Source organism: Camellia sinensis, chromosome 4, assembly GCF_055761805.1.
Source record: "Camellia sinensis isolate YWXY chromosome 4, ASM5576180v1, whole genome shotgun sequence".
Taxonomy (NCBI): domain Eukaryota; kingdom Viridiplantae; phylum Streptophyta; class Magnoliopsida; order Ericales; family Theaceae; genus Camellia; species Camellia sinensis.
This window is the reverse complement of record NC_138964.1, coordinates 208,223,679-208,235,522: the sequence shown is the minus strand read 5'-3', so window position 1 is coordinate 208,235,522 and position 11,844 is coordinate 208,223,679. Positions and strand designations below refer to the sequence as shown.

Genomic DNA, 11,844 nt, shown 5'->3' with positions numbered 1-11,844 from the left:
TTTAGAAAATGACTCAAGATTTTATGAAGCTTGACCGATTTGATGGTGGAAATTTCTGAAGCTGGCAAAAAAAGATGCATTTTTTGCTCACCACTCTCAAAGTGGTCTATGTGCTAACTACCCCCTATTCGGTAAAGCAAGAAGACAAGACTATGGAGCAAACCCGTACCAGAACCAAATAGGAGAATGACGACTACATTTGTCGAGGACACATTCTGAATGCATTGTCAGACTCTCTGTTCAATGTGTATCAGCATCTAGAAACGTCAAAGCAACTATGAGACATATTACCGTCAAAGTATCTCATCGAGAATGCCACAATTAAGAAATTTCTTGTTAGTAATTTTATGCGTTTTACTATGATTGATGCAATGCCCATTGTGGAACAATTCTATGAGATCCAACATATACTGAGTCAGTTTCGACAAAAGAATATGAACATGGATGAATCTATTGTAGTTTCGTCTATAATAGAGAAATCGTCATCTTCTTGGAAGGATTTTAAGAAAACTTTGAAACACAAAAAAGAAGATTTAACTTTAGAGGAATTGGCTCAACACTTCCAAGTTGAGGAAGAGTCAAGACTTCTTGAAAGTAAAGAAAACCAATTGGCTCAGACTTCCAAGATTCATATGGTGGATAATAGCAAAAGGTTCAACAAAAAGAAGCGTAAGCGCGGACCCTAACCTGAGAAAGATGCTAAGAAGCCGAAAGGCCCGTGCAAGCATTGTGGCAAGCCAGAGCACTTCAGAAATGAATATCGGTCATACAAGAAGAAGCCAGAAGAATCAAACGCCAAGAACAAGTTTGTGGCTATTGTATTCGAGGTGAACATGCTCGAAGATGCTGGTGACTGGTGGATTGACTTAGGAGCAACAAGGCACGTCTGCAACGACAAGAGCCGTTTCACTACTTATGAACAAGTGAGTGATGAAACAGTTCTTGGCAACTCTTTAACTGTTGCTATCAAAGGAAAATGGACGGTGGATGTAGAGTTCACATTTGAAAAAGTCTTAAGTCTTAATGATGTTTATCATGTACCTGATGTCAGGAAAAACCTTGTATCTGGAAGCCTGCTTAATAAGCATGCTTTCAAGTTAGTATTTGAGTCGGACAAATTTGTCTTTGTAGACACCCCATTTTTGACCGACCTTGAGACTCAGACGTCACCAGTTGAGCACTTGGTGATATTGCATAATGTGCTCGTTCAGAAGTTTCAGAGTCTTGGCTGCGAGCCCTGCCTCTGGACTTCCGAACCCTCTTCTGTGCCTTGCCTCGGTTTGCGAACCAGACTCGGTTTTCTCTGTTTCTTTTCCTGAGGGGAGGGAGAGGTCCAATAGACCATCTCTCAGTGGCCGTGGGCTACATTTTGTGGCCGCAGGCCATTTTGCCCATTTCGGAGTCCGGTTTCCGGTTTTTCGGGACCGTTGGCCGTGTGCCTCGGTTCGGGACCGCCTAACCATCTCCGTTTGCTCTGATTTTTGGCATACATCTTATTTACTCCCTTTCAAGGGACACTGGGGTCGGAGAAACCCACTTCGTGGCCGAACTCCACTTTTGGTGCTTGGCAGCCCATTTTCGGGACCCCAAACTGCGTGTTTCGGCCCCCGAGCATTCGTTTTGCATCGGTTTTCGTTCATTTTTGGCAGGTACCTCTGTTTCATCACCAGGAAGGTCACTGGAGGGTGGGAGGCCAACAATTATCTTGGCAACCAGTTATATTCCATTTTCGCCCTCCGACACCCGTTTTTCTCACTTCCGAGCCAATGTTGAACACCTTGGAGCCATTTTCTTCAACCCCAAACCACATATTTGTGATGTACACACATGGGAGGACCCTAAAAGTTTATGGCCGGCCATTAATTCCATTTGAACCTTTTGAACCCCTCCTCGAAATGGCTTGTTCTCTCTCCTGTTTTAGAGTTTCCAAATTCGAACCACAGGGTTGTGAAGAGGAGACCTGGGAGGCCACCTTTTTGTGGTGGCCGGCCACTATTCCAACTTGGCCTTTTTGACCCCTAGCCGGCCGGCTAGGGTAGGTGGCCGGCCGACCACCTGCAGTCCCAAAACTTGGCCGGTCATGTTCCTCACACAGCACACTTTACAGCTGTATAGCTGTTTCCCCCAGAAAATATCCCAATCCGGGGGATATTTTGTGGGGGAAAACTTGCCTACTTTTCCTCCACCTTTTGCCTCCCTTTGCTCCCTCTTTTTTGTCCATATAACCAGCAGGTGGCATTGGTGATAGAGGTGGGAAAAATTGGTCTTCAAGCTTGCATACAAAAATCCCTCTCTATCTCTCTCATTTCCTTGGAAAACCTCCAAGTCCAACACCACCATTTCTTCTACACCATCAACCTCCACCCTTCCATCCTCCATTCCAGAAGTTTGAAGGTGTTCTCCAAGGCCTAAGGAGCCACAAAATCAAGCCAAGAGGCAACCAAAGTCAAGCCTTCAAGGGTAAGTAGTATTTTTCTCTTTTTAAGCTTATTTTGGTATCTTTTCTTAGCCATACATGATTATTGTTTTGAGCTCCGGCCCTAACTGAAAGTGGCCTTCTTTTGAGCTCATTTTCTTGTTTCATTAAGGGCTCAACCCTGTTTGAGCCCCCCATCTTGCACTTGCTTCAATATCTCCCTTGAATGCCATTTTCTTGCATGCTTTGGAAGCCCATTACGCTTCCATTTTTGGGCGTTTTACAGAACTAAAAATAGGCTTATTTTGAGACCCTCTTCAACATTGAAGAAGGGCTCAACACTGTTTGGGACCTCCATGCTATACTTGCCTTTATATCCCTCTTTGGTCCCCATTTCTTGCATGTTTTGGTAGCCTATTATGATTCGGTTTTTGGCCTTTTTACAGTACTAAAAATAGTCTTATTTTGGCCCATTATTCATGTTTCATTAAGGGTCTTTGGCCTTTTGATGAATATTTTGTATACTTTGTGTTATAGCCACTTTTGAGCCTCATTTTGCATTGCATTTCTAGCATGTTTGTATACTGTTTTGGGGCTTTTACAGTTCTGTAAATATGCATATTTTTGGTCCCTCTTCAATGTTGTAGAAGGGAATTTTTCAGTTTGGGCTGTGCATATACCACTTGCCTCTTTGGCCACCTTTTGGCCCCTTTTCTTGCATAAGAGCTTAGCCATATCTATGTTTGTTTTTGGGTTTTTTACAGTTCTGAAAAAGATCATGTTTTGGGCCCCTCTTCAACTTTGTTGAAGGGCCCTAACCTGTTTGGGATCAGCAACTGTGGGTTGCTTCTTTACCTCATATTTAGGGTCATTTTTGCATACTAGTTTTGCCCTATTTATGTTTGCTGTTTGGCCATGCTTTAAACTGTAAAAATGCTTATTTTGAGGCTGCCTTGCTTCTGTCTTTTCATCTCATGTACCAATTATGCATGCTTTGTATAGCTGTAGTTTATTCTATGCGCCTAATTTGCATTTCGGGAGAGATTCCACGCATCGGGTGTGTTTTCGCCTCATTTCGGGGCTGTTTTCCCCCACATTTCATTGCTGAAAATCCATTAGCATGCTTGCATATCATTTTCCATGCCATTTTAACCATATTGCATTGCGTATGCCATTACTTCGGTTTGCGTGTCCGTGTGCACGCATTTCGAGGCACTTCATTTTCATCCATCGGCCTCTTATGTGAATGCGGCTGAGGCTCTCTCATGTTAGTGTAAGTCCATGTTACATGCTATATGCCATTTTTGCCATATTGCATTGCGTATGCCATTGCCTCGATTTGCGTGCCCGTGTGCACGCGTTTCGAGGCACTTCATTTTCATCCATCGGCCTCTTATGTGAGTGTGGCTGAGGCTATCTCATGTTAGTATAAGTCCATGTTACATGCTATATGCCATTTTTGCCATATTGCATTGCGTATGCCATTGCCTCGGTTTGCGTGCCCGTGTGCACGCATTTCGAGGCACTCCATTTTCATCCACCGGCCTCTTATGTGAGTGTGGCTGAGGCTCTCTCATGTTAGTATAAGTCCATGTTACATGCTATATGCCATTTTTGCCATATTGCATTGCGTATGCCATTGCCTCGGTTTGCGTGCCCGTGTGCACGCATTTCGAGGCACTTCATTTTCATCCACCGGCCTCTTATGTGAGTGTGGCTGAGGCTCTCCCATGTTAGTATAAGTCCATGCTGTATTTTATATGCCATTTTAACCATATTGCATTGCGTATGCCATCGCCTCGGTTTGCGTGCCTGTGTGCACGCATTTCGAGGCATCTCATTTTCACAGCATAGTGCATATTGGGTTGTATCTTAGATCGCATTCATGTATTTCCTCAGTTTGCGTGCTCGTGTGCACGCATCTCGAGGCATCTCATTTTCACAACATAGTGCATACTAGGTTGTATCTTAGATCGCATTCATGCATTTCCTCGGTTTGCGTGCCCGTGTGCACGCATTTCGAGGCATGTCATTCCATAGCATTGTGTATGTTAGGATTGTATCTTAGTTGCATTTCATGCATGTCATGCATATTGCATCGTGTTCGGAATAGGAGTTAGCCCGGACACGGGAAACGAGGTGCATTTCGTACTCCGAGTGACGGAATGTGTCTCAATTTCCCAGTCACCGACACTCCGGATCATCCATGATGGAGTTAGGTCTTGTTGTGTTTTCATGTGCATTCATTCTATATTGAGTTGTGCAATTCGACTCCTCGGCCATCATGCCTCGGTATGCGTGATTGGTGGCACGAGGATCGAGGCATGCATATATTTGTAAAAATACATTGCTATGCCCCTTTCCTGCTCTTTGTTGCAGCAAAATGGAGAATCAGCAGTCTTCCGGGGCTCGGCGCGCTTTCTAAGAATAAACTGCTAAACAGAGGCTAATTGGGGCATCCCGGTGGATTTCCGCGCAAGACAACCCGGACATGCATCATCCATCAGAAGCAAGGCAGTCCCTGGCTTGCATGCCAGTTTTATTTATTTTCTTAGTTGATTTGTTAATTAATTAGGAATTTATATATTATTTGGACTATAATATTTGGACTGTAATATTCTTTTATTCGGAACTGTATTATTTATTCGGACCCTCTGCGCGAGGGCACAACTGTAATAAGTGTGCGTGTGTGTGTTGTATGTGTTCCAACCCCACGTCTTTCTCCCTTTTATTTACCTGCTTATGATGGTTAGATTAGGGCATGTTTAAATTAGCATACAGTATGACAGCATGTTTGCATCATTCATCTGTATTGCATGCACCGGGCTCGGCGCATCATACTAACTGCATTGTACTTTTAATTCCAAATTGAATACATGATAGTTGTAACATTTCATATGCCATCTTAGAATAGCCGAGCCTGCTATAGTTGCATTTTGCATGTGTTGCATTAGGCATTTTTGTATACTTAGGATCATGCATGATTTCTAATGTAGTTTCTATTTTGGCTTGGAGTACTCGGTAAGTTTTATGCTTTAGCATCCTTGCATGCGTGTGAGTGACTGCCATGATAGCATGCTTACCATGAGGCAATATGCTTATGTGATATAACTGCCTGAATGCCTGTGGGTGAAGGTTGGGTTATTTGAATTGGAATAATTCATCAAATGTTTGTTTTAAGCCCACTAGATAGTGGCAAAACCATCTTTTCTAAGCCCACCCGAGGGTGGCAAAATCTTCATTTTAAGCCTACTTGCGAGTAGCAAACCATCTTTCAAAAAAAAACAAACATGAAATGTTTTGTTCCAATTCAGGCGACCCAGTCTATACTTATATGCTGTGTGCATCACATAGTAACCTAGGCTAATAACCGGAATAAGGACACACAAAGTTTTCAAAAATTAATATCATGGTTAGTAGAGGCCGATCTTTGATCGGGCGAGCGGGGGTGCTCACGAAGTGACCTTCCCCAATCGTACCCAAGTTCCCGAGCCGAGGCAACTTTGGTGATGACGGACACGTGGCCTTTGGCACCGAGTCAGGGTTTCCTAAATTCCCCCATAAAAAATATTTAGGTGGCGACTCTGTATCTGGCAAAGCAGTCCATGTTTGGCACTTCTTTTCAAAAATCTGTTTCTCAAAACGATTTGCCGGATTTGAACTCTTTGGTTCAGATTAAGAACCGTGACAATTTGAGAGTCTGAGCTGTAGTGACCCCAAAATGAACAGAATGGGACTTAATCCTCCCGGGGCGTTCGGGGACGTCTACAGTCTTGTCTAAGGGTGAGATTTTTGTTTGAAAGGGCTACATGTATCAAGAAATATTCAAACTTAACGTTGTCAATAATACATCTATTTCTGTTTATATTGTTGATTCTCTTTCTTTATGGCATGCTCATTTAGGTCATGTTAGATTTAATTCCTAAGTATGGCATTGATATGTTTGGAAAATGTAAATTTTGTGTGCAATTAAAAATTACTCGTATTCCATTTCCTAAAGTAGATAAAATCACATCTCTGCTTGAACTTGTGCATAGTGATGTATATGACATGCATAGTATCCCCACTAGAGGTGGTAAGAAATATTTTGTAACATTATTGATGATTTTTCTAAGTACTATCATATTTATTTTTTGCATTCAAAAGATGATGTGCTTGATAAATTCAAGATTTTTAAGGCAGAAGTAGAAAATTAGTGTAATGTCAAAATAAAGAGACTTAAGTCTAATAGAGGCGGTGAATACCATTTTTCAGAATATTGTGAAAATGTTGGTATTATTCATGAGAAGTCTGCACCCTACACACCACAACAAAATGGAGTAGCTGAAAGAAAGAATAGGACATTAACATAAATGATTAATGCTATGCTTTCTTACTCCAATTTAAGTTTTGGTTTCTGGGGTAAAGCCTTGCTCACTGCCTGTCACATACTCAATAGAATTCCTCTCAAGAGAAGAAATGTTACTCCTTATGAACTTTGGAAAAACAAGAAACCTAATCTAGGTTACTTAAAAACATAGGGTTGTAGAGCAATAGTCAGATTGCCTGAACCTAAAAGGAAGAACTTAGGTGAAAAAAGAATTGAATGCATATTCCTTAGCTATGCTATACATAGCAAAGCATATATGTTTCTGGTAGTAGAGCCCCATGGTTCAGTGGAAACAAATACCATTATTGAATCACCTGATGCGGTGTTTTATGAGAATAGTTTCACAACCATTCCAAGGTTGGATTCTAATCAATGAAATGAATCAACTCCTTTGATGTCTACAGAGGAAAGTGAACGACATGAACCCATTGAGCCTAATGAACCTAATGAGCCTGTTGAGTTAAAGAGGAGTAAGAGAGCTACGACTGAGAAGTCATTTGGCCCTAATTTCATAGTTTACCCTGTAGAAGGAACTAGAAAAGCTTATTGTAAGCAAACAATGATTTCTTTGAATATGGATTTAGATCCATTAATCTTTGAGGAGATTATGAAGTCTCAAGATGTTGCTTTCTGGAAAGAAGCAATAAACGATAAGATGGATTCTATCATGGGTAACAATACTTGGATACTTGCTGATTTGCCACCTGGATCCAAACCAATTGGTTGTAAATGGATTTTCAAAAGGAAAATGAAAGTTGATGGCACAATTGACAAGTTCAAAGCAAGATTAGCTGCTAAGGGTTTTACTCAAAAGGAGGGTATCAATTATTTTGATACATATGCTCTGGTGGCCAGGATCGCCACTATTTGAGTGTTGATTGCCTTAGCCTCAACCTACAAGCTTGAAATCCATCAAATGAATGTTAAGACCGCTTTCTTAAATGAAGAGTTATATGAGAAAATCTACATGCAACAACCAGAAGGATTTGTTGTATAGGGTCAAGAACACAAAGTGTGTAAACTCATGAAGTCATTATATGGATTGAAACAAGCTCCAAAACAGTGGCATGAGAAATTTGACAAAGTAATAGTGTCAAATGGTTTTAGGATACATGAATCTGATAAGTGTGTGTACAGTAAGTTTTCTAGCAATAGAGGTGTAATCATATGCCTATATATAGATGACATGCTTATATTTGGTACTGACAATGACATTGATGTCATTAAAAGTATTAAAAGTTTCTTGTCATCTAGCTTTAGTATGAAAGACATGGGCTTGGCCGATGTGATCTTGGGTATTAAGATCAAACGAGAGGACAATAATTTGATTCTTATCCAATCGCACTATATTGAGAAAATTCTTAAGAAATTTAATCAAAATAATTGTGCACCCATGTCTACACCTTTTGATTCAAATTTGAAATTGTATCTTAATACTGGAAGAGCTGCTGATCAGCTAGAATATTTAAGAGTGATAGGTAGCCTGATGTATTCCATGACTTGCACTAGACCTGATGTTGCATTTGCAGTGGGAAAACTTAGTAGATACACTAGTAATCCCAGAATGTGCATTAGCATGCTATTAACCAAGTACTTAGGTACTCGAGGAAAATAATAGACTATGGAATAGTCTATAATGGCTATCCAGCAGTACTGGAAGGATTCACGGATGCTAGTTGGATAACTGACCGTGAAGATCACTCGTTCACGAGTGGTTGGATTTTTACTCTTGGAGGAGGAGCTGTCTCTTGGGGTTCTAAGAAGCAAACATGCATAACAGACTCAACCATGGCGTCTGAGTTTGTAACATTGGCTTCTTGTAGCAAAGAAGCAGAGTGGCTAAGGAATCTCTTGTTAGAGATTAAGATATGGCCAAAACCAATGCCACCAATATCTTTGCATTGTGATTGCCAGCACTTAGTTTTATTTTATTTTCATCCTAAAGTTGAAGTGCTTGGTACCTGTAATGTGAAAAGAAGAGGATGTGTTAGCAAACTCTTAATAAGCTTACAACTAAGTTGTTAGGGTATTGTAAATTATAGGGGTACTCTTAGTAAGCTTACCTATGTGAGTGTAGGAGGTGGTGCCGCTTCCTATTAGTCCAAGGGCTTGACTTTAGAGTGCTCATGAAACAGGATATAGACACAAGGCCAATCCACGTGTCGGTTTGTTTGAATACTTAAGGTAACTTGTACTGTGCGTGAGACATGTCCGGTTAGTCGTATAAGATCGCTAGTTCAAAGACAAGTTTACTATGCCATCTTGACTTACTTTGAGATGTCTTCACTAAGTGAATGATTCAAACCGTAAGATATCTTTACCTGTGCATAAGGCTGCCAAGTGAACCAAGAATCATCATCTAATATTTTAAAAATGGTAGGGAAATGTTGGAGAATTTTCAAAAGGGCTTTCAAATTTATAGTTTATTTTTGGGTGTTTTCAAAACCTTCTATGTTTTTCTTTGGAAAGCATGAAATAAGCTTGGGGCTTTGTTCCATATCGGAAAGAGAGGAAAACATGGAGCACTTAATAAAGTGCTACCTGGAATATTCCTTTGAATATGGTATTATGGGATGAATGCTAGTGTACATGCACTCACATCGCAAGGATGGTGCTTCGAACCAACCGCACACACGCGCGCGCGCGCGCGTGGCGTGAACAGTGGGCTGTATGGTGTTTAATGGTGCACTTTGCACTTAGCACGGATGCATCGGCGCCATGAGGGTGCTTTCCTATTTGCATCGGACAGGTTAGAGCGATGACGTGGATCCAATGTGGCATGGGTGATGTGGAATACAGTTAGCTTCATGTGGCAATGACGTGGCGTCCGTTGGCGATGAGTCAACCAACCGATCGAACAGTTGTATGTTCGATCTGGGGCGATTTGATCATAGTCGTTGATTAGCGATGTACGTGATCGTACGGATGAGATGGCACCCGATCGTGATCAGGTGTGATTAGTCAAGGCATCTATTCGGTGTGAGAATGATCTGCACTGTAGATCGTCGATCCAACGACCAAATTTGATCGGATGCGATCAAGGGACATGACCATTTGATCAAGTGCATCAAAGCCTATAAATAGGTTGCGAAATTAGCCATTTCATTCCATTCACAAAACTCAGAAGCATTCCTGCAATTCTCTCTCTCTCTCTCTCTCTCTCTCTCTCTCTCTCTCTTTCTCTCTCTCCCTCTTGATTTTGAGTTTTTGATCAAGAGTTTCTTTAAGCAATTTATGCTTTTCTTACTGATAATCAAGTTTTGCAGATTTGATTATTAGTGTCTTGATTTTCTTGATTATATCAAGAGTATTTTGATCTATTGTCGTCAGTGTAGGCGCCGATAGACTTGATCTGTAGATCAGGCTTCATTGTATCTTGGAGGCAAATTTGCTATAACCCCCTGCACGCCTTTTTTGTGGGTGCAAATATTGTTTTTAGGAAAGTGACTTAGTAATGTGAATTGCAGTATCAAATTTCTGTTCCATATAGACAAGTTCATCGCTAAGTTTTGAAGACCCGAAAATCACAAACTGAAGAATTTAAGATGAATTGTTCCAACAAGGCACAACTCGATAACCTGCTTAGTTGGCATAACCCAATCTTTTTTCTTTTAAATTTAGAGTTAATGAAAAGAATCTAGTAGTGGGTTTGCATTACTAATAGAGAAATTAGAGGAAAGAGAAAGTGACCCAAAATAACACAACCAAAAAGAAAAGAAAAGAAAAGAAAAGAAATATTTCACCTGTTGAATCCATGATACTATATAGGTGTAATTCTAAAAGTGCCTAAGAAGTGTGTAATTTTATTTATTTATTTATAAGAAGTAAAAACGTATGCGTATGAGAATATATAAAAGAATTGAATTAAAGTTCTAAATATTAACATTATTCTCGACTTAAAATGAGCCTCAGACAGAGCCCATAAAATTGTCAACCAATTGAAAAACAAAAGAATTCATATTATCATCATCAGTCCCACAAATGTCTTAAAGTCTGTAAATCTTCAACGTTATCTTTACACGACCACAACACTTTTACTGCCTGTATAAAAAAAATTTAATTTTTTTTTATTATTCATAAATCTCTTTTTACTTGCTTATGTTTTACTTAATCTAAATTATTATTTTTTTTAATATTTCAATAAGAGGAATTTATATTTTCACACATCAATTTCTCTTTGTGCATACACTTAATGAATAAAAAATTTGTTACAATTTTATGACCAAACAAAATTACAAATATAGACATTATTACATAATCCACATTAGAACAAAATTTTTCTTTGTACACAACCTATTATTATCTCTTTCTATTGTTCATAAATTCCTTCACAAAACATATGTGATAGTGTTGGCTGCACACCTTTTTTGTGGGTGCAAATATTGTTTTTAGGAAAGTGACTTAGTAACGCGACTTGAAGCATCAAATTTTTGTTCCATATAGACCAGTTCATCGCTAAGTTTTGAAGACCCGAAAGCCACCAACTGAAGAATTTAAGACGAATTGTTCCAACAAGGTACAACTCGATGACTTGCTCAATTGGCATAACCCAATCTTTTTTCTTTTAAATTTAGGGTTAATGAAAAGAATCTAGTAGTGGGTTTGCATTACTAATAGAGAAATTAGTGGAAAGAGAAAGTGACCCAAAATAATACAACCAAAAAAGAAGAGAAAAGAAAAGAAATATTTCACCCGATGAATCCATGATACTATATAGGTGTAATTCTAAAAGTGCATAAGAAGTGTGTAATTTTATTTATTTATTTATAAGAAGTAAAAACGTACGCGTATGAGAATATATAAAAGAATTGAATTAAAGTTCTAAATATTAACATTATTCTCGACTTAAAATGAGCCTCAGACAGAGCCCATAAAATTGTCAACCAATTGAAAAACAAAAGAATTCATATTATCATCATCAGTCCCACAAATCTCTTAAAGTCGGTAAATCTTCAACGTTATCTCTACCCGACCAAAACACTTTTACTTCCTGTATAAAAAAAATTAATTTTTTTTATTATTCATAAATCTCTTTTTACTTGCTTATGTTCTACTTAAT

The 11,844-nt window shown here is 39.4% G+C and overlaps 1 protein-coding gene across 1 annotated transcript; it reads left to right on the top strand.

Moving 5' to 3' along the window:
* Positions 1–359: 359 nt before the first annotated feature.
* Positions 360–7,656, top strand: LOC145824411 (uncharacterized). The gene is made up of 4 exons (XM_082924058.1): positions 360–652; positions 752–1,096; positions 6,804–6,919; positions 7,190–7,656. Exons 1-4 carry the CDS (start codon positions 360–362, stop codon positions 7,654–7,656), a joined length of 1,221 nt encoding a protein of 406 aa, XP_082780184.1.
* Positions 7,657–11,844: the final 4,188 nt, after the last annotated feature.